The 21494-nt window shown below is 45.5% G+C and overlaps 4 protein-coding genes across 6 annotated transcripts; 3 read left to right on the top strand and 1 right to left on the bottom strand.

Moving 5' to 3' along the window:
• The first annotated feature begins 927 nt into the window (after positions 1 to 927).
• Positions 928 to 2361, top strand: LOC6596480 (pancreatic triacylglycerol lipase). Its single transcript, XM_002021488.2, has 3 exons — positions 928 to 1098; positions 1155 to 1266; positions 1322 to 2361. Exons 1-3 carry the CDS (start codon positions 1068 to 1070, stop codon positions 2328 to 2330), a joined length of 1152 nt encoding a protein of 383 aa, XP_002021524.1. The 5' UTR covers positions 928 to 1067; the 3' UTR covers positions 2331 to 2361.
• Positions 2362 to 2780: 419 nt separating this feature from the next.
• LOC113565437 (pancreatic triacylglycerol lipase) lies at positions 2781 to 3931 on the top strand. The gene is made up of 3 exons (XM_026987396.1): positions 2781 to 2941; positions 2995 to 3756; positions 3820 to 3931. Exons 1-3 carry the CDS (start codon positions 2781 to 2783, stop codon positions 3929 to 3931), a joined length of 1035 nt encoding a protein of 344 aa, XP_026843197.1.
• A 486-nt stretch (positions 3932 to 4417) lies between these two features.
• LOC6596479 (pancreatic triacylglycerol lipase) lies at positions 4418 to 8678 on the top strand. The gene is made up of 4 exons (XM_026987820.1): positions 4418 to 4559; positions 7429 to 8169; positions 8236 to 8404; positions 8471 to 8678. Exons 1-4 carry the CDS (start codon positions 4463 to 4465, stop codon positions 8574 to 8576), a joined length of 1113 nt encoding a protein of 370 aa, XP_026843621.1. The 5' UTR covers positions 4418 to 4462; the 3' UTR covers positions 8577 to 8678.
• A 2255-nt stretch (positions 8679 to 10933) lies between these two features.
• LOC6596478 (vesicular glutamate transporter 1) lies at positions 10934 to 21098 on the bottom strand. Of its 3 annotated transcripts, none has more exons than XM_026987876.1 (9): positions 21082 to 21098; positions 20129 to 20345; positions 18994 to 19436; positions 15916 to 16246; positions 15057 to 15293; positions 13294 to 13944; positions 13054 to 13239; positions 12779 to 12994; positions 10934 to 12711 (listed from the first exon to the last, which is right to left on the bottom strand). In XM_026987876.1, exons 3-9 carry the CDS (start codon positions 19041 to 19043, stop codon positions 12454 to 12456), a joined length of 1929 nt encoding a protein of 642 aa, XP_026843677.1. In that variant the 5' UTR covers positions 19044 to 19436; positions 20129 to 20345; positions 21082 to 21098; the 3' UTR covers positions 10934 to 12453. The 3 variants fall into 3 exon arrangements, with proteins under 3 accessions (XP_026843677.1, XP_026843676.1, XP_002021522.1); XM_026987875.1 differs by lacking the exon at positions 21082 to 21098 and adding an exon at positions 20454 to 20611; XM_002021486.2 differs by lacking the exon at positions 21082 to 21098 and having other exon boundaries at positions 20129 to 20611.
• Positions 21099 to 21494: the final 396 nt, after the last annotated feature.

Below are 21494 nucleotides of genomic sequence, written 5' to 3'. Positions count from 1 at the left end.
ATTTTCGATGAGCTACCTCATTTCCCATTTAGACTCACACGCTAGAAAAAGTATACAAAACACAAAATCATAAAAAGTGTTTTCGAAATTTTAAAGATTCCAAATTCTAAGCCATGGAAAGCCATCGAGTGGAGAACTTGTGCATTGTTGGCGTCGGGGCGATTATGCACTTGAGCAATCTGAGCGTCATTTCGAACCTCAACAACAAAGTCACGGTGCTCGTGCCGAACGCAGCTTCCTTGCTGGTGGCTGTGTCCTTGCTCGCCTTGGTAACTCAATGGCGGCCTGTCGGGATCCGCTTGGTGGCATCGACTCGGTCGCAACAAATGTTCCTACTGCTGCTGGAGCTGATCGTCATCATGGGTTTGGTGGAGTTGATGATGGTGCAGATCTGGGTTCCGATGCTCATCGCGCTCAATACTGTGTGCGGTTACATTTCCCACGACCTCCTGATGTCCAACAATCAATACCTGGTGCGGAATACCCCACATTTCGCCTACTGGCTGCGTTGTCAGGCCTTCTACCTGGCCCGCTTCCTTCTGGCCTTCGCCGTTGCCTCCGCAATCCTCTTGTCCCAGGGCTGGCAGTCAGACATACTGAAATGTTTTCAGAAAACTGCCACTAGAGCTGGTGCCCCCACACAAGAACCAGCTATCGAGGAACGCAGTGTGAGTCAGCTTACACGTGGAGCTCGATACAAGCCATTGGACGGCGGTCAAGAACTAGAAAAAGAGTCTAACTGCTAAAGAGTGGGAAGCCAAACATTAGTGACTTCATTTTCTTGTATATATTTTGTTATTTTATGCGAAAAGTACATTTTTGGCTCGAATTTTCTAATTGAGCCGTCTCGAAGTCCACGCGAGTGCCGACTACTTTCGTTCTCATTTGACACCAATTGTAGTTGGTTCGGCACACGCCTACTGCTTTCCACCTGTGTGGGTGCTTATATATGCTGCCGCCGGAATCAATTGGCTCTAGCCAGATCGCGGAACTAGATAATCGGTTGCCTTTAAATAGCACCAACTTTCGATGGCCGGAACACAGTCGGTCTTAGAAATTTTGGCGCAATGCTGCTTATGGCGTGGCTCTCCCTGCTGGGTAAGTCGAGCGATCGGACTCGGATGAACCTCCATTCATTAGGATTCCTTGAACAGCATTCGTTTGGTTGGGGGAAGGCAATCCTCTGGTCGGACTGTTCGACCCGGCCTGCTTTGTGATGCGTGGAGAGTGTCCCAATAAAAATGTTACCTTCTGGCTGTACTCCAAGTAAGTAGCTGTCACTGCCGCTATTTCTGCGCCCACTCACAGACGTCTACTTTAGATCAACTCGGGATAATCCTATCCTGCTGGATCCTCTCGATCTCAATCCCTGGGACTTTCAGCCTCCGCGCCCTCTGAAGATACTCATCCATGGATACACGGGCTATCGAGACTTTGCCCCGAATTCCTTCATCCGGCCAGTGCTGCTCGACCACGAGGATGTCTATGTGATCTCCATTGACTATGGACCCCTGGTGCGCTATCCCTGCTATGTTCAGGCGGTGCAAAACGTTCCTCTAGTCAGCAAATGTCTGGCGCAGCTCATCAACAACCTGGTGGACCGGGGCATAGTTCGAAATGAGATGATCCACCTGATTGGCTTCAGTCTTGGCGGCCAGGTGGCGGGTCAGGCCACCAATCATCTGAAGCGAAAGTTGAAGCGGATTACGGGACTGGACCCGGCCAAGCCGCTCTTCATCCTGGGCAGTGATACGCGCCGCTTAGATGCTGGCGACGCAGAGTTCGTGGATGTCATCCACACGGATGTTCTGGGTCGAGGAATGCTCCGTTCAATGGGCCATGTAGACTTCTACCCCAATTTCGGACCCCAGCAGCCGGGCTGCATGGAGGAGAACCCCACCGATCCCGGGAGCTGCAATCATGAGAGAGCTCCGCGCTTTTATGCCGAGTCCATTAACTCCACCGTAGGTTTCTGGGGTCGCCAGTGCTCCAGTTGGTTGGTCCACCTCATCGGACTCTGTTCTACCCGCGCCCCCCAGGCCCTGATGGGCTACCACGTAGCGGAGGACGTGAAAGGCTCGTTCTTCCTTAAGACAGGCAGCAATACACCCTATGCCCTGGGAAAAATGGAGGACGTGGACAACAGCAGGCATCTGGCCAAGTTTCGGCTGAGTCCAGAGCACAACGAAGTCGACCATGACTTTGAACCACAGCTGCTGGAGGCCTTCCTCGAGTTGGAGGATCCCGAGAACCATCTGAAGACAGATGTGGATGATCTCGAGAAGCAACTGATCTGGACGGATCAAGCAGAAGACGAACCTTTGTCATAGGATCATTTGTGATTACTCAAGTAAACTCGGATAGTGTTAAATATAATTTATTTCAAATAATTATTATAAATCTATTGTCGTTTCTTTTCCCAAAAATACCTTCCGTACCTGCGAATATACATAGCCTATACAGCCTATACACTAAAGCCATGTATATTCTCTGTGCATCTCGTTGATCTATCACGTTCTCGGAACTTCAATGTCAGCTTCTAATGCTTAACCCTGCCCGCAGAAAGCTCCCAACCCCACCGAATCCAGCCCGGCACCGGCACCGGCACCCACCTTGACCTACTGGCTAACCCTAGCCCCCTTTGGAAACCTTGACTCTTTTATCAGCAAACCTGCACAATATATGGGCCCTCATTTCCTATGCAATTTTCAATGTTAGGCCTGGCAAATTTAATAGAATTGGCGTTAGAGCGTGGGCGTAGAGTAGTTTAGACACTTGCAATGAGCGAATATCGCTGGAATGGGTGCCACCTCCTCCTGGCACTTCTACTCTTGGGATACACCGGAGCGGAGACGGAGCTGCGTGGACTATTGCCCGAGCTGTGCGTCTTTGCGGAGAACAAGTGTCCGAATCCTCGCATTAGCTTTTGGCTCTACACAAAGTGAGTTGCGGTTTCTCATTGGAGGAAGTATAATCAAGCCAGACTGTTCCCAGCCACACCCGCGATCAGCCCGTGGAAATAGATCCCCTAGATCCCCAGGCGGAGCTGTTTGAGCCCAGTCTACCCCTAAAAATACTCATACACGGCTTCATCGGCAGTCGGGATCTGACGCCCAATCTGGAGGTGCGAGATGTCCTGCTGCAAACCCAGCCCGTCCATGTCATTTCCGTGGAGTATGGGAGTCTGGTGCGTTTTCCGTGCTACTTTCCCTGGGCTGTCACCAATGCTCCCATTGTGTCCGAGTGCCTGGCTCAGCTAATAGGCAATCTCTTGACAGCCGGCATCTACAAACGGGAGGACATACACTTGATTGGGTTCAGTCTGGGGGCTCAGGTGGCGGGCATGGTGGCCAACCATGTGGACGAGCCCCTGGCTAGGATCACTGGCCTGGACCCAGCTGGGCCTGGTTTCATGATGCAGGCCTCGCTGCGCCAGAAACTCGACCCCAGCGACGCAGACTTTGTGGACATCATACACACCGACCCCTTCTTCTTCTCCATGCTGCCGCCGATGGGGCATGCGGACTTCTACCCCAACCTGGATCAGCTGAACCAGCGGGGCTGCAGCTACGTGAGCTCTTGGCGCTTCTACAACTGCAATCACTACCGCGCGGCCGTCTACTACGCGGAGTCCATCACCACCAGCAAGGGCTTTTGGGCCCAGCATTGCGGCGGGTGGCTCGACTTCTTCTCCCAGCGCTGCAACCAATACTCGAACATGCCCAACACTCAGATGGGCTACTTTGTCTCGGAGAAGTATGTGCACACAATTTCCCTTCCGACTTTCCCTTTAAGTTCTCTCTTATGCATCCCTTTCAGCGCCATCGGTTCGTATTTCCTCATGACCCATGAGGTTTCCCCCTTCGCCAAGGGACCTTTGGTGGATGTGGAAATGGATGTGGCAGAGCTTCACAGTTCACAGCCAGCTTAAAATAAAAAAGCGTTAAAAATACCACACAAAATACCAGAAAAAGCTTTCATTCCAGAGCGAGCTTCGGCCAACTTTTTTCGGGGAAAGCTCTAACACGAAAGACTGAAGACACGAACTCAGGCTGCAATCACTCGAGAGAGCTCCAGCAGAGCGCACACGCACGGACTCGGCGACCGCACCGCACCAAGATAGTGTTCGTATCACTTCGGAAACACCCGCGCGTGCCCGCAAAAAATATAAAAGAAGTGAAGAAAAAATTGATTCAGTTTCTGCTGGGGCAGCCGGAATTATGCCTCGCCAGCTTCGTCGTCTCGCCGTGCACTGAAATCGAAATCGAGTCCAATGACCAGCTCTCAAGCTGGTGCCTGTGAAAGAGTGTACACCTTTGGCTAGCCAAGAAACCATACTGCAGGCCTTGACCCATAGCCTGTAAAGAGTTGAACCGCGTCTCAGTTCGCTTATATAATCAAATTGCGAATTGCGAATTGCGATTAGCCCAAACGCAAAGTGAATACTAAGGAGCCCAAGAAAATGCAGTTCAAGAAACCAAGAGCACTCGTGGGTTCATCTGGCCTGCTGCAGTTCCTCCTCCTGATTAGTGCTACACTCTGCCGCCTGGAATTCGCCGGTTCGTATGTGCAACGAGTGCTAAAAGAAACTGAAATCCGAAATCTGAAAAGAAACAGCCAAAAGAGAGAGACATTTACGTTAAACTTTTACTTTCGCCCTGGTGCTGGTTGGAACCTATATTTTTTGGCCATGCCTGAATTGGTTTGTGCCCTGGCCTTTCTTTTGGGCCTGTCATTGTAGATTTGTTGGCTGTTGTCTGTTGTGGCTGCTGGGGCTGCCGGGGCTGCGGCTGTTGACACTTAAAATTTGCGTCAACCGCCTAAACAGTGGGCATAAATTTCATTTTTATTTTTAAACACGGGTAGTTGCACAATGCCTATGAGTTTCTTTTGGTTTTCCGCGGAGTCATCCCGTGTTGACCTTGCCTCAAATACTGTTTATATAAAAGCATAAATATTTCCAAAAGCACTTTTTATAAGCACTTGTAATGCTGTTGCTCTGACAACTACTTGAAAGTTTTTACTGCCTTTGCCGGCCGATGATATTGGTCACGTCACGCATATTTTGTCACGGCTCATCCCGCGCACAAATGTTGCCTTTGTTTATCACGGCTTGACTCTGGTAATCTCATGCCAAGTTAATTAATGGCATTGGCTACCGTTTATGCTGCTGGCCGAATGCTCTGGAATTTCTCACAATTCGTGTCTCTAATTTATATTCATATTTATATGCCCTGCACCTTGACACTCTTGGTTGCTGTTTGTTTCTGTTTCACTGCTGTTGCAATATTTACTACTCAGCCAAGTTATATGGCTGCTGATGAAGGTGTCATAGCCATACATTCCCAGCCCTGGCCGGCTAGGGTCTTGCTGGGGCCGGCCTATGAGGCGTATGCGCATTGCCGGAGTGCCGACGTGCCGAAGTGCCGGAGTGCGTGTCATTGCCATGGTCAGGGGCAGGGGATGAAGGATTTTAGGCAGGTTAATGCTGGGGCAATTATCATTCAAGATTGCAGGTTAATGAACACACTCCGAGCACTGGCCACATTCATAAAGTAGGTCAAAGAAGCCAACGTATAATTGAAAGTTGGCTAATTTTTCAAGAATTTTTAACACGAGTATACTTGTATGATTACCCAGTCGAAGCAATCAATTTAAAATCTTAAGGTTATGACACACAAATCCCAATTCCAGTATCGGTTTCAAGCCAATTGGCCAATAATCTCCACGAAAAAACACTCCAAGACAAACAATGCATGTGACTCATGGCAAGCGAAACATAAAAACCCATAAACAAACCAGTAAAAAGAGAGAGAGAGAGACCCAGAGACGAGCCCCAAAACAAACCGAAATCATCTTTCACTTAGCGGCCGATGAGGAGTTCGTGTTGTGGTTTTCGTCTTCCGCCTTTGGCGCCGGCTTCCGTTTTGGCACTGGCTTGATTTGTGTTAGTTGGACACCCTCGACCACAATCCCAGCCCAATTGCACACGAGTTTTCTCCAAACAATAGATGTAAATAAAGCCCAAAAAAGTCATTTAATTGGAATGCGTAATTTTAAAATGGGAAAAAGGACAGAAGCGGTTAGGATAGGGGAAGAAAACGCAGTGGAGTCGGTCTTTGGCTTACATAACACTTGAAAAGCAACTCACGAAGCTGCAGATACACGATTGTGAAAAGCAAATGAAAACAGAAAAGTTGAAGACAATTGAGGCATGACCACGACCGCAGTACAGACCATTGCTAGTGTGGAAATGTGGAAAAGTGGCGGAGTCCGGTGGTGGGCGGTTCATTGGATTTATGCTGCGGTCTCTGATGTAAAACCACCGCCTATTGCATGCTTAATTCATCTGCCCGGCCACAGACATGTCATCGCAACCGAAATCGAAGTGAAATGGTAACAACAACTCCGCGGCTCACTCACTGTGTCTATGGGGTATGTGCCCTATAAGGCAGCTATGATATGTTCGGGTCTATCCAGTGCTCAGCCAAGCCGCAAGACTCTGCATCTGTAACAGTCCCCGAGACCGGTTACATGGCCTGGCTCTGCCTCTTGGTTATCTCTCGAACCACAAGTGTGCCAATTGCCTGCCGCCCACTGAGCCCGCGGCGCCAGCTGAAGGTCGATTCTCCAACAGTTTGGTTAGATTTTTAATTTGGCCATTTGAATGCAGTGCGCAGTGCTGGGGCTTCTTACGCATGCCGTGAGCTCAGGTGGGGGCTCATATGGGGGCTTCCAATGAGGTGCTCGTCATGGGAACTAGTTCGGGGTTTGGCATTTAGCTAGATCATATTTGATTTCAGTTCAATATTTTCCTGAGTATTCGATTAGGATTACTTAAATGAGAGGTACTTTCCTTAGTGATGAGCCATTTCAGTTGAAAATATTATATGTATATAACCATAATTCTATATAAATTATCCACACCTTATCATTCCTGGGTTTTCCTTATGACCGCCCATGAATCAGTCGCATAAATTACGCATATTCATTCCGTATCCAGTCGACAGCTCCAGTTATATCATGGGCAGCACGTTTTGTCAAAAATAAACCCAGCAAAGAGCAAACGCAAATGCAAACAAAGAGCAAACAGGCAAGGGGCAGGCATCGTTACTTCCGTTTCTGTCCGACTGGCTGGCTGGCTGGCTGGACTGACTTTTACTTTCTGCTGGCGGGCTGCGAGGCAATAGTGTGGCGTGGATTGCATTGCTCGTGGAGTGCCACAGCAACTTCAACTGCAACTGTGGCAGAAACGCAATCGCATGACATTTGCAGCGTGCCGAATTGCAAACATTCAATGTCGCAGCCAGCGGCTTATGCAATTAAGTGTAATACCCAAGCTGGCTGTAGCGGAGAGTGAAACCCGTTTGCCAACATCCACATCAGATGCAACTTCAACTCCATTTCTCCCATCTCACATCCTCACAGATGCCCAAAATGCCGGCGTGGTGGCCGCGGCGGTGGCGGCGGGGCAAAACCAAACCCAAGTCTACGTGACGGAATCCTGCCTGCAGAAGCCGTACCGCTGTCCGCATCCGAAGATTCAGTTCTACCTGTACACGCGCCGCACCCAGGAGCAGCCCGAGTTCATCGATGTGCTCGACGCCAACGCCCTGTACTACACCCACTTCAATCCGCGGCATCCGACGAAGATAATCATCCACGGCTTCGGAGGAGGTCGCGATCTGAGTCCCAGTCCAGACTTGCGGGAGGCCTACTTCAGCGTGGGCGAGTACAACATCATCATCGTGGACTACGCCGACGCGGTGAAGGAGCCCTGCCTCAGCCAGATGGACTGGTCTCCCCGCTTCGGCGGCCTCTGCATCTCCCAGTTGGTCAAGTATCTGGCCCGACATCCGCGCGGGGTCCAGCCAGATGACCTTCACTTCATCGGCTACAGCGTGGGTGCCCACATAGCCGGACTGGTGGCCAACTATCTGAAGCCCGAGGAGGGAAAGCTGGGACGCATCACAGCCCTGGATCCAACGATATTCTTCTATGCTGGGGCCAACAACTCCAGGGATCTGGATACGACGGATGCCAACTTTGTGGATGTTATGCACACTGGAGCGGGGATACTCGGTCAATGGCACTCCAGTGGCCACGCAGACTTTTATGTGAATGGCGGCACCAGGCAGCCAGCCTGTGTGGGCTCTGCCACACTGTTTCGTGAGTATCAAAGACCATAAGGATAGCCCCACCCAACCCAACCCTTTATTTCATTTGATTTTCCAGAGACCTTGGCCTGCGACCACACCAAAGTCACCCCCTACTTCATAGAGTCCATAACCACGACTCGGGGCTTCTATGCGGGTCCGTGCCCCAACTTGTTCACCTACCTGATAGGCTGGTGCGAGCCCAAGGATTCCGAGTACGTTCTGATGGGCGAGCACTGCTCACATAAGTGAGTACTGAACCATGTCGTCGTTATCCCAAACATCTTTATAGAAATTGTATTACTACTTTTCAGAGCTCGAGGCAATTACTATGTTACCACTAATGGAAAAGCACCATTTGCCCGTGGTTTTCCAGGCAAGGGGCGTTCCAATGGCGAGTACCAGGGTGTACGGCGATAGTGAAAATCGTCTGTTGCCTTTTGTTCGCAATCTCCATATTTTGGAAACAATGGATCGAAGATCGATTCTGCCTAGTTTCCTTCCATTTTCCATCTTCCATCTCTTATACCGTAGCACTCATGTGATTATAGTTTGTTTTCTATATATATACGAATCATATTTATTTTATATATTTTTGTTGTTAGTCTTAGACCACCGCCATGTTTGCTGGGAGTTGGGAAGGGAGAGAGGCGACATCCAGTCCCAAATATTTCGGGCCCTGTACAAATCAATGCATCTAATCATTAAGTCGTAGGCTGAAAGTTGTTTGAAATAAACGCACAATACACTCAACTCAATGTTTGTTGGCATAATTCTTAACAAGTTCGTTTTATTGAGTTCCAAATACATTTGTTAAGGTATAATTTTGTTTTGTTTTGTTTTGTTTCGATTTCGTTTAGACGTTTAAATATGGTAATTCGTATAGCCAGATGTCATTCAGGGGGTTTCTTTCTTTCTCTTTCTCGTTATCAGTGTCATAAGTTTTTTAAATAAATTTGAGTAACATGGTAATTTGGTAAATTATTTTGCGAAGCTGGATCTTAAAGGAAAATCTTTTTTATTGTGCTCGAGTCTTGTGTAATCCTTTTAGTTACATTTTATGAGTATTATTAAAGTGTTTTGAGCTGTTATGAGCATACATCGAAGTATATATGTATGTACGTATATAAGTATATGTATATTAATTCGGTTTATCGACCATTAAAATTATACAACATGGGCGGGTGTTGCCAGAAAAGGGATCTCCATTCGTTTCCTAAATATTTTTATTTTGATTTAATTTTTAGCAATTTGCATACAGAACGCTCAATAAACACAAAGAATACATTGTTTTATTTTGTTTAATATATACACAGTTCCAGTATTGATAGCCTATCCCATCCGAACAATTCTTGTATATTGTTTAACATGAAATAATGTGACTTCTTTTTTTACATCTATAGTATGGATATTTTATATGCATAATACTCGTATATATGACGTCTGCTTTGGAATATACATATGTATGGTACTTGTCCGTCAATTGTTGTTCCCTTCCGATGAGAGTGTATGGTTTATTTATATGGCTGCTCAGCGTTTCCTAGGTCTGCTTTCGCATACAACATTTATGTTCGGCTGGGAGTTAAAATGCCCTATAAGTACTTAGCCGGTTCTGGCAAGACGTGGCTATAGTTATCATTCATAGTTTACCCCTATAACATTTAGTTATTGGTTAATTGGTTTAATATGGTTTCCTTATAAATTTGGCATTATATACACTTGGATATTTTGCTCACTGAAGCATTTAATAGTGCTCTTAGCTAATAAGATACATATGCATGCATACGAGTATAGGTTGTATTATATACAAACTGTCATGTCTGTTGATGTGATTAAGTGTTTTCATATGTGGCTTTTCGGCTAACATACTCCTGCTATTATTGTCCACACAGCCCCGAGAGCTTGAGTATCTCTCAAACAGAAAATGAGATACAGAACTCAATGCGATTAGATGAGCACATGACTAGTGAGAGCCTCGTAAGTGTTCATCTCTCCTGTGACAAACTGTGACAAGATATCTACGCTAGTATATAGCATTTCTCTATGCTTTTATGTACATAATGGGTTCGCAATTACTCTAATATTACACATATGCCCAAGGGGCCAACATTTTGAGAAGCATTCAAAACTTGTGCCCGAATCTAAACAGAAGAGAACTGAACATCAATTAATTTTAAATAATAGCTAATAGAACTATAAACTAGGCTTACTTCACTAGGTATTGTCACTTTCACAAGCAGTTGGGGTTGTCATTTCCATGGATCAAACACGAAGTATTTCTCCCCATGTTCGATTTAAAAATTCCATAATTACATGCTACTTATTTAGTTTAATTTTGTTTGATTATATACGTTTATATATATTCGCTGCGCTGTACAAATTACGGTATAAGAATTGACTCTTTTAGTTAGAAAATTTTCACATATTTATTACATAGTGATTTAATTGTGAATAAATTGATTAAGTTACATTTAAATATAGGTATATATATATATATTTTGATACTAATTGCTAGGTAAATTTGTTGTTAAAGTATTGCACACCCGATTAGATAGTAATATATAAAGGGTTATGAAAAGGATATTGGAAAGTGAGTGCATCTAAAGGAGGTTTTGAGTAGAACAAAAAATTAATATTGGTGCATTGAATAAATGAATTAAAAATATATAAATAGTGCTATTAAAATAGTGCATTAAAATTAGAAAGTGCATTAGTTAAAAGAACACATAAAATCAAAAAAAAAAAAACAAAAAAATTAATTAATTTAAATGGTGCATTTTTTTTAAATTAAATGATAAAGCAAGTTTTTTGAATTTTTCTATTATAATAATACATATTTACAACAAACAATTTTCTAAATATGTGTAGTTTGTATATGATAATCCATATAGCATGATTTAATTATTTAATATTAGTGATGTTTTGAGGGTTTATTTGGACTTTTCTTTCAGCAGTTAAATTTCACAAAAAATGCTGTGAAAGGTTATGCAATGCAGAATATTGAAAAATACAAACATGTTTATTGATAATGATTTTCTGTGAATAAAGCCCAAATAAACTCTTAAAAGTTTAATAATTTATATAAACAGTTTTAGGGTCGATTTCTTAGCGCCAAAATGGAGTCAAACATTTTTATGTAATTTATTTATGCAGTCATTTTTTTCTTGTACAAAATTAAGTGATGTATGACATTGCCAACGGATTTGCTCTAAGTATATTTCAATTTTTAAACAAAAAGTGCAGCTATAAAAAAATGACAAGTTTTTTAAATTGTAAGAAAACAATAGTACGGCAGTTACGAAAGATTAGTCGCCAGAAAATGGTGCGACATCTATTATACTGTTTATTTGGACCATAAGAAATCGATCCTGTGTCTGTGCTAGTGTGTGACGAGTATATGAAGACCAAGTCTGAGGTTATATGTGCGTACTGCTATCTACTCGAATATATATTTTAGTACCTACATCGTGCCTTGCTCATGTTTTCCAAATTCAAATGCATATACATGTGTGTTTATAAGTATGTAAGTTAAACAAACAATGAAACAATAACCATATATGAATATCGGATTAGTTAGTATGTACTATGGATATCATTCGTGCCGAACATCAACAATTGCTTAGTTTTTCTCTTGTATTTTAAGATTAAAATGTTCTCAGGCCTGGATACACACAGAGATAATATCGTCAACGGTAATAAAACTTGCAGTTTTCATATTTGCATAGTTAACAACAATTTGTAGCTATAATTAAGTGTAGTAATATACATAATACATATATATCGGTTTATATATAGTAATATTCTTTGAGACCTGGTGCATGTCTGGATAATGCATGTAGTTTATGATATACACAAATGTTTCCTTTTCCTTTTGCTTTTGCTTTGTTTTTTCGGTTGGAGCTTGTAAATAGAAATTCGCGGAAGCGATGGTGCCTTAAGACCTATAGATCGTTACAGTTACAGTTACGGATCGAGAGTGCCTTCCAGTGTTATGTAATGTCATGTATGCATATGTAGTTTCTCTGTTAGGTACATAGTTTCTTTGTGTTAGTGTGGCTTGTGGCGTTCCTTGCTGAAAATTCGATTGAACGTGTTTCCTTTATAGTACTTTACTCAGCTGTAGTGTCTCGTATTTATAACTACATATGTGACTAGCGACCCCAGTTCTTGGAATAAAACCGAACGTATAATGCGATAGAATAACTTTAACGACACACCAAGAACAAACGATAAACGGTAAACAATTTCCAACTACAACTAAGAGCTATGATATATATCAGTGACTAAAGTGATTCCTTTATTGCTGCTGGTAGGACTGCGGGTCGTACGACGGCTGTCCTGGCTGTCCTGGCTGGCCTGGCTGTCCCGGCTGGGGTTGTCCTTGCGTGTAGTCGTAGTTGTAGGCCACGTCGTCGTACGGCGGCGGGGCGGGTTCCTCGGCAATGGGTGCACTGGCGGCCATGGCAAATGGATTGTTGGCCACGTGCCCGGTGGCGCCATAGCTAATGGCACTTGATTGCTGCATTTGGCTCTGCTCATTGTACTCGGGTGCACCCTACACGGAAGAGGTAGAACAAAAGCAGTCGGGGTTAGAGATCACTAGAGTCCTGCGTGCGACTTACGAATGAGGTCTCCTTCATGTAGTTGCCCATCATGCCTGCCTGGCTGGGATCCGTGTTGGTGATGGCTCCCGCCGGCGGGGCCCACACCTGCTGCTCCTCGGCCGGCGGCTCGGCCCAGGGCTGCAGCTCTCCAGAGGCGAAGATGCCGTAGAAAGTGCAGCCCACCAGATGAACACAGGCGGCCAGGGTGAACACAGTGGTCCAGCAGCCAGTGGGCTGCAACGATTCCCATATGTATAACCTGGATTATGTCGATTTTAGAGCGTGCTACTTACATTGGCCTGTATGAGACCATCCAGTGCGTATGGCACTATGATCCCTGCCAGCGTGCCAATACCGTTCGAGAGACCCATTAAGATACTCGCATAGCGTGGAGCAATATCCAAATGGTTGACATTGTAGCCTGATATGGCAAACCCGCTGAAGGCCACGCCGCAAGTCAAGGCAAACATGGCTCCCGTCTGGAATCAATATCTTAGAACACAGCCGGAAAATCCACAGCCCCCATTACTCACCGCCGTCGAGGAATGTGCCACGAATAGGAAGAACAGGCCCTCCATCCCGAACCCGCCGCAGTTGAACAGCTTTCTCACATTCGTGGTGGACAGGATGCCATTCTTTCGCAGATGATCCGCCAGCATACCGCCGAACGGCACAATCGTTGTCATGATCAGATGCGGCAGGGATCCCACAAAGCCAGCCTCCTCCACCTTGAAGCCGAACTTGTGCTTGAGGAACGAGGATTGGAACAAGACCAGCAGGTAGAAGTTCCAGGATCGACAGAAGTTGGCCACTATGATGGCATAGACCGGCATCGAGTGCATTATTTCCCGCCAGGGCGTCGTCTTCAGCGATGGCATCGTCGGATGGGCGGACTCTCCCAGCGACTTTTCGATGTACTTCAGCTCGGGAATGCTGATGGCCGGATGCTTTCGCGGGTTCTCAAAGCACAGCCATATCCAGAACATGTACCAAATGATCCCAAACACCCCGTAGGCATAGAACGGCGCCTGATAGCCCACGGTATCGGCCAGCAGCCCGGACAGGGGCAGCCCCACCACGACGCCAGCATAGGATCCCGAAAAGGCTAGGGTGGCCAAACGAGAGCGTTCCATGGGTGGCGCCCAGAACCGCCAGATGCCGTGACAGGCCGGATACGTTACACCCTAGGTAATTAAATAGGAAATGGATTTATTTGGATGTAAAGGCAAAGTTTTCGCAAGAGAATAGACTGGCTAGGATAGACTAAACGAACACCAGTCTGATAGGACTTGGTCCATCTTTTGTATGGGACTCGGAAGTCAATGGACTTATATTGTATTTTACATTGATACGAAAATCTGTATTTTTGCCATTGGCCTACGTCATATAAAGTCTGGTTGTTTTGGAATCAGTTTATAGATTATACACACTGTGTGGGGCCTCAAAAAGAAAATTTTACGAGTAGTTAAGGAAATATGAGCCTTCTTCATGACCATTTTTTCAGTGAGCAACAATCTACTCATCTTAAAGAGAGAACTTAAAGTAAACCCTTTTTTGTATGATAATACTTTTGATCTTTTTTTATCAATATTTAAAAAAATTATCTGTTGTATCCTAAAGAAAAATCTATTTTGGGATCTTTTTTAACACGGACTTAAGTTTTATGAAAACTACACTATTTTTATACCCGATACTAAAAAGAGTATAGGGATATATTCATTTTGTGGAGGATGTGGATGTGTGACACCACGAAGAGAGCGTTATATATATATGTACATAATTTATGCGGTCGCAAAAGCTTTTTTCTGGGTGTTGTATATATTCTGGTAATATACAAATCAAAATAGTATAAAAATATATATTTATATTCCTTCAAAAATTAATGATTTAGCAAGCTGAAATGGCCGAGTCCCACAGTACAACATTCTATTCGATGAATTTCCCATAATATCTAATAGTAAAAATAATGGTACAATAGTAGTAGAAAAGCCTTTTCTCCCGTTCGTATCGTCAACAATCTTTCCTCAGCCACATCTCTAATTGAGTAACCAGAAAGAAAAATGATAGACTTCGGCACAAAGAAATCGCATTAAAATAAATTCTTTTGTTATTCTCCCTTTCTTCCACCCATATCGCCTCTTAAGGGCTTAGGACGTGTTTTCATTTCACATATGTATTTGCTTTATCATAGGGCAAAATCTAGACCCATCCCCGGACCAATCCCTCCCTTTTCGCAACGTCACGCAATCGTAATCCTTGGCTTTGATCTGTGGCAAAATCGAATCTGGTTACTTACCTCGAAGAGTCCTTGCAGCACGCGCACACCAATCACCACGTGGCCGTGCATCAGCGTCATGGCAAAGGGCACGAACAGATGCAGCGTGGCCGAGCTGACGATGGACAGGCCGAATATCTTGTTGGCCGGAAACTTGGATGCAATGAAGCCGCCGGGAATCTGCGTCACCAGATAGCCCCAGAAGAAGGACGAGTCCACATGGCTCTCCACGGCAACCGTCCAGTTCATGAAAACCGTCTGCAATAACGCGAAAGAATCAAAATATGAGCTATGAGCGGGAAAGCAGCATTCATTAAAAAGTGCCGCGGGCCTTTATTAACGAGCGTCAGGCCGGATGGCATACAGGGCACACAAGCTTGGCGTTTCTCCCTGTGTGTGTGTGTGGGGGCGTGGCTTTTCCTGTATGACTTTTGAGTGATTTTGAGTATCCATCCACACACCCTAATTGACAGCAGCTTTTTGCTAAATGAAGCAAATTTTCCTCTCATTCCCATAAATGTATTGTTTGGCATCTTTTATGTTGAAAATTCCACCATTCGATTACACTAAACCACAAAATTTTACTTTCTTTCCAGGCATCAATTTCAATTTTTTTCCAGACGGTAAGTTTAAGCTACAAAGTTTTTGGAAGCGACTGAAACGAGTAGCTCCATTTATTGGCTTTTCGGAATTTCAGTTCTTCAAAACTGGATATCAACATCGAAATAATCTAATCAAAACTCTGCTCAAAGACCAGCCTCCAGTGCCACGACCACCTGTTTCTTCGGGCGCACAAAAATACTTACAGAAGTGTGGCCCAGAGGGATTTCGGGGAATACGAAAGTATAGCTGTCCCTCAATTATTCCCAGCATTACTTACCCCGTTGTGCTCGCCCTTTAGCTTCGCCGCGGACATATTGCAGCGCATGCCGAAGGCGATCATGAAACCCACGCAGGCCATGGTGGCGATAGTGTAGCGGGCTGGCATGCATGGGCACTCCGCCTTGCAGTACTTGTCGATCTTCCGGAGCGGCGGACGTTCTATCTCCTCAAACGAGGCGGGCGAGTCGGGCCGGTCGTCGTCGTCGTCGTAGGCGTGGCCGCCGCCGGGTCCGTGGCCCTCGCGCTCGCCGCCCTCCATCTCCTCGTACCCGCCGTGTCCGGTGTGGTAGCTCTGAGATATCTCGAACTTCTCCATGTTCGGCTTGAGGCTGCAAGAGGAAAAGGGCGTGCGAAAAGATGGACATAATTCATGCCAATTAGAACTGGAACAGGCCATATCAACAGGTCAGGAAGAGGGTGTGAAAAGACAAACATTCTCTGCTTGTTAGGGCAGCGGTTGACACCCTCCCCGATCAAGGTGGTTGTTCTGCGTCTCAGTCCCGTCCCCAAGGAATTCCATTGAATGTGGGAATGGGGAAGGCATTGCCAGAGGGAGGCATGCCCCCTCAGTTTGAAAGAAATTCAATTTTATTAAGTGGTGATAGCTGGTCTGCGGGCTCAAGTATTTAAAGTTGATTCGACCAGGTGACAATCTGAAATCGTATTTTCCGATTTGATTTCCCCGCCGAGACCTTTTGTGGGTCGCGAACAGTTTAAACACCGTGCAAGACCTTGTCGCTCACTGATTGATGGCAGTTGTTAGATGATATAGTGGTGGTCTAGCCCACCCTCCCATTAACACTGGTTAAGTGACACATCCAGAATGATAACCTCGGGATCTCCCCTCTCTATTGGCATTTTTCTCCTTACATATCCAGACAAACTCCCGAGCAGTATGCTTTACAAACTAATAAGCAGGCACCAGCCAAAAACAAGCCACTACAGTGGGTAACTTTCTCGTCGTCGTCGTCGTCGCCGCCTGTCACATAACTCAACTGTCTGCCGCTAAAGCTACCCTCGTCTGGTCACGCAGGACCGGGAAGCCCGCCCCACAGAGAGGCCGAGAAGTCCTTCCGATGTCTTGTGCGTTGACCGACTTTAAGGAAGCCTCGTCCGACGCCAATTTTATGCGGCAATCTTTATCTGCCCTTTGAAAGGGAGAGCGCTGTGTAATGCCCGTCATTAGGTTTGTTATGTGCCGAAACGAAAGCTGTTTCGATTACCATTTTAGCTGCGGCTGATATTCAAAAGCCCTCCTAAGGTATGCCAGAGACTATCTGGGAATCAGTTTAGGTCTTCCCCAGCCAAAAATCTGTGGAATTCCACAGCTGCTTCAATTTGCATCAATATTTTATTTAAATGGGTTATTTAAAAAACTTGTATAAATACCCAAGAGCTAATCTACAATGTATACAATCATTCGACGACCAATCCATTACCCTCTCCAGTTTCCCTGCCTCTATCGTTAGAGCATCCTGTCGTCGTCTATCCTTACGTACATATATCATTGACTTATTTTTTGCTGTCTCGCCAAAACTATCCATGGCGCTAAAGTTCTTCCAGCCACTTGTTTGGCGGGTTTGATTATCAGTAAAAATGTTGTAGACTTTTTGGCGCCGCATAGATTACTGCTAACTGGCGCCAGGGACGAGAATGGGAGAGCGGAAAGCTGAAGGATTTTCAGCATTTGATGGAAACTCGCTTCTGACTTTAACTTGGCCACAAGTGCGCGCCCATTAAGCAGCCATTAGATAAAAATAGGGTAGATGTACACACTCGTACATACTCGTATAGAATTCTGTTTGCCTTGACAACTGAGATACTATGGTGCTCGTGGTGCTAATGGTGGTGGAGGTCTTTGGACGGGGGCACGTCAGCGACACGACCGCGTCTTCAATGACAATTCTAATTTCATTTTCGCTGGCAATGAGAAGGAACTCATTCAGCTTTCCCTTGCCTCTTGAGGCATTCCAATTTCTTCGCGCCGCGCGCGCCTCGAGTGCCCCTTGAGGGCTTCAGCCACAGATCCCGGCAACGGATGAATAAAACGCTCGTAAAAATCAATTTCATCTGCAGCCTTTCGTTGGCATGCAACACATTCCTTAATGAAAGCGACTCCACCTATTGTTCCAATTTCTAATTTGCGCCCAAGGTCCTTGAGAAATCAGTTATCCCGTCCTGGCGTGCCCATAAAATTGCATACCAACGCCTCACATGAATGAATGAACGGCTGAATGGTGTGCGAGTGTTGGCCCAATATGCTTCACTACTTTATTGTATTCGAGGAGACCAAGGTGATGGAGTCATCGTCGCTGTCAACGGCTTCCGTGTGGGCACGTGCTGGCAACGTGCACGGAATTCCTGAGGCGCCGGTGAGCGGCCCGGCATGCCGAGGCGTTTGTTGTCACCGCTCCTGGAACTCGTGGAACTCTTGGTACTCCTGGAAAGTCGTCACTCCCCTTTAATGACTTGTTAAGCATGCCAATAATTTTACAACTTTCCGGGGGCAGACACGTGCCAAAGTTTCGCGACGCCGGCTAGTCGCCAGTATGCACCAATCCGAGAATATACCCGTATTGTATACTGCACATTCCCGGACTGCCAGGTCAAGTTCATCCAACCTCTACCGAGATCAGCGTTGCGTTAAATTAAATTCTTATATTTTTGTTCTCCCTCTAAAGTCCATTTGATTGCAATCATATTTCATTCTCGGCATATTGCCCATCGTCATCTTTCTACACTGGTCAACAAAAGTGAAGTGCCAGAACAAAATTTGTTCTTACTTTTTTCTGTAGCTACTATATTTTTTTTGTATGAGATAGTAAAAATTCTTGTTACTGGAAAATTTCATACTACCATAAGTAAAGTATCATACAATCGAATTCTTTTTCTAAATCTATCTACTATAGCTATGTTATCTCCAGAGTGTTACAAAATTCCATAGAAACATGTTCTAGAAATTCTTACCAAAAAAATCTATATTAAACTAAAAATTGCCTTATCGTTTATAAGTACCACAACCCTGCTGTTTAGTGTCATATCATATCATATTCGATTCGATTCGTTCTGCACTCACCCGCCAAACACGCCCGATGCCTTCTCCTTAAACGCCGTCAAGCCCTTCATGGTGATGCTGTGGCAGTGGCCGAAACCTCCCGGCTCTCACTCTAGTTCTGACTCCGGTTATGGATCTCCCACTTGGCTCACTGTGGTGCCCGTGCCGTACCGTTCCTAGCGCAGCGAATGCTCTGCTCCGTTGACCGTGCCGTGGTTATCACTTGTGCGCATAAATATGCCCGTACTTTGCTTGCAACTTCACGGCGGCTTACCGTGCCGATGGGCGTGGCGAATTGGCTGGCGATTAATTTCTGTGAAGCCAGCAATAATTTTACGACTTAACTTTCGGCTAAAAAGGGGGGATTTTCACTTGGCCGCCATCTAATTTTGATTTTCCGCCGTATTGGCTAGTACGAAGATGCCGTTCTCAGCAGTGGGCTGTTGCTTCTTCATTCACAGTGCCTGCAAAAGAGATTTGTACCAGTTATTAATTTGTTCGCCAATTTGTGTGCTGCTGCCGATAAGGAAAGCCCTTGCAGAGCTTCACCATTTTCCACATTTGTTGTAAGCTGCTTATGTTCATAAATTTATTTGTGTTTTTATGTGAGAGTGGGGCCTGGTGGTGGGAAGGTGATGTGGGGGTGGTGGTAAGCCGGAAAATTATTTTGTTCGCATTTCTTGCTTTGATAGATATTTTGATTGCAATTTATGCTTCATTAAATGTGGGCCCGAATTTTGAGACAATTTTTTGGAACGAATCCTTTTCAAAAGGGTCTAGAAAGTGATAAAACTGATTGCATTAACATGAAATTGGGGGGCACATTGCTTGAAAATTATCTCAGGGACGTGAAGTCTCTTATGTCTAAACCATTTGAGGAATTTCAAGAAATTAGGCCTTGCGTTTAGTTTAGATCAGTGTTCGGCAGAAAAAATAGTGTTAATGTGGTGCCGACCAATTCAGTTTTTTTTTTTCCTCAAAAATATGTAATAAAAGTTTATCCTGTTCCAGGACACCTCTAGATAAAATAGTGTACACCTAGGTCCATTTTCTGGTCATTCATTTTTGTAAGCCCATAACTCTTATCTGTGATCTCTGCTTTTTCCTCGGTATTTTCCCTCTGTACTCATGACCTTTCCGAATTCCGCCTACTTACATGCCACACGAGTGTTACGTAATCCATTTCGCCGCTGGTCGTGCTTATGTAATCGCCTCTTGTTCCACAGTTTCCGTTAGTCGCGTTTATGTTAAATGATTATTATTAGGCAACAAAATTGGTTGATTATTATAAACTATTTGTTGCGGTTGGTTATGATATCACAAATAAGGTACACAGATAACAGATTCTTTAGCTTGACACTCAACACGATACGCTGCGAATGAAATGGAACGGAATGGAATGGAATGGAAAAATACAAGTAACGATTACATAACCGATTTGATTTTTGGGTTTAAGTTGTATCACTGGACTACATTCTCACATTTTCTAGCAACACACGCCCCGGGAAAAAATAATTGGGAGTAAAAACTTTCAATAAACTAATTAAAAACTTAAAAAGTGGGACGACAACATTCAGACAGAGTTGACCACGAGACCGGCGGCAGGCTACGACGACGAGGATGATGGCGATCCGAATTCAACTCTGTCTGAAGACTGTGTGATAGGCAGGTCACATTCAGCGGCGTCGTAGACCTCGCAGAGGATCATACAAGGTCCCACGACCAGGACAGGTGGCGTGGGAGGATTGGGATGGGGATGGCTGAGGGCTGTGGGCTGTGGGCTGGGTATATAAGCAGCTATCTCAGTCGCGTCCTGAACTGGAGGGTTGAATGACGGCAGAAGGGTAGGGGTATGGGGGAGGAGCGTAGTATATACACTGGAATTTTCCGACCACTGGAAACTGGAAGCGTGGGAACGCATGAAAAGAATTTTCCCTTTCAAGGGTATTACGAAGGAGTTTTTCGGGGTCACCAAGGGGAAATTATTAACATTTGCGTATATTGCAGCAATCTGATTATCACTCAATAATTGCGTAGTATTATTCAGAATATTTTCACTATATATATACACACACATTCCCCTCTCTCTTCACACACGGGGTTATATACCAGATGCAGCACTAACGCAGCTCCGAGCTCGCTTTGGCCTCAGCAGGACAACGCACGAAGTGAAACTAACATCATTCGCATTCGCCTTTCTTGTCTGCCCAGATGGATGCCCTGGTCCAGATTATGCTCTGGCAGAGCATAATCGACCCGCCCGTCTCGCTCGCTCCCACTGGCCTCCGTGTGGTGAAAAGCTCTCCGGCCGGGAGCTGCGCAGGCCCAGGAATGCGGACGGGCTGTGCCGGAATGCCGTACCCAGCATTGGTCGAGGGTTGCTGGCAACAGTAGCAAGCCGCGTCCTGACCGGGAGTCGGGGCGGACGAGCCACCTGGCTGGGCCAAACCAATCAGGAGCCGGGATTTCCCACCTCCAGTACATGGCCTGATGTGAGTGGGCGGCATGGGAATGCGTCGCGG

The sequence above is a fragment of the Drosophila persimilis genome, unplaced genomic scaffold (genome assembly GCF_003286085.1).
Source record: "Drosophila persimilis strain 14011-0111.01,24,50 unplaced genomic scaffold, DperRS2 tig00000124-arrow-pilon, whole genome shotgun sequence".
NCBI classification, from domain to species: domain Eukaryota; kingdom Metazoa; phylum Arthropoda; class Insecta; order Diptera; family Drosophilidae; genus Drosophila; species Drosophila persimilis.
Note: the sequence above shows the minus strand (reverse complement) of the source record. Positions and strands in the feature narration are given on the sequence as shown.

Bases quoted from the DNA above. Each gene is read 5' to 3' on its own strand.
- LOC6596480 (XM_002021488.2), top strand. From the start codon at position 1,068: ATGCTGCTTATGGCGTGGCTCTCCCTGCTGG. The intron at 1,099-1,154 runs GTAAGTCGAGCG...TTCCTTGAACAG, and splicing joins GGCGTGGCTCTCCCTGCTGG to CATTCGTTTGGTTGGGGGAA. The intron at 1,267-1,321 runs GTAAGTAGCTGT...CGTCTACTTTAG, and splicing joins ACCTTCTGGCTGTACTCCAA to ATCAACTCGGGATAATCCTA.
- LOC113565437 (XM_026987396.1), top strand. From the start codon at position 2,781: ATGAGCGAATATCGCTGGAATGGGTGCCACCTCCTCCTGGCACTTCTA. The intron at 2,942-2,994 runs GTGAGTTGCGGT...GACTGTTCCCAG, and splicing joins AGCTTTTGGCTCTACACAAA to CCACACCCGCGATCAGCCCG. The intron at 3,757-3,819 runs GTATGTGCACAC...CATCCCTTTCAG, and splicing joins GGCTACTTTGTCTCGGAGAA to CGCCATCGGTTCGTATTTCC.
- LOC6596479 (XM_026987820.1), top strand. From the start codon at position 4,463: ATGCAGTTCAAGAAACCAAGAGCACTCGTGGGTTCATCTGGCCTGCTG. The intron at 4,560-7,428 runs GTTCGTATGTGC...ACATCCTCACAG, and splicing joins CTGCCGCCTGGAATTCGCCG to ATGCCCAAAATGCCGGCGTG. The intron at 8,405-8,470 runs GTGAGTACTGAA...ACTACTTTTCAG, and splicing joins GGCGAGCACTGCTCACATAA to AGCTCGAGGCAATTACTATG.
- LOC6596478 (XM_026987876.1), bottom strand. From the start codon at position 19,043: ATGAAGGGCTTGACGGCGTTTAAGGAGAAGGCATCGGGCGTGTTTGGC. The intron at 15,294-15,915 runs GTAAGTAATGCT...GCGTTATTGCAG, and splicing joins TAAAGGGCGAGCACAACGGG to ACGGTTTTCATGAACTGGAC. The intron at 12,712-12,778 runs GTAAGTCGCACG...TCTTCCGTGTAG, and splicing joins ACATGAAGGAGACCTCATTC to GGTGCACCCGAGTACAATGA.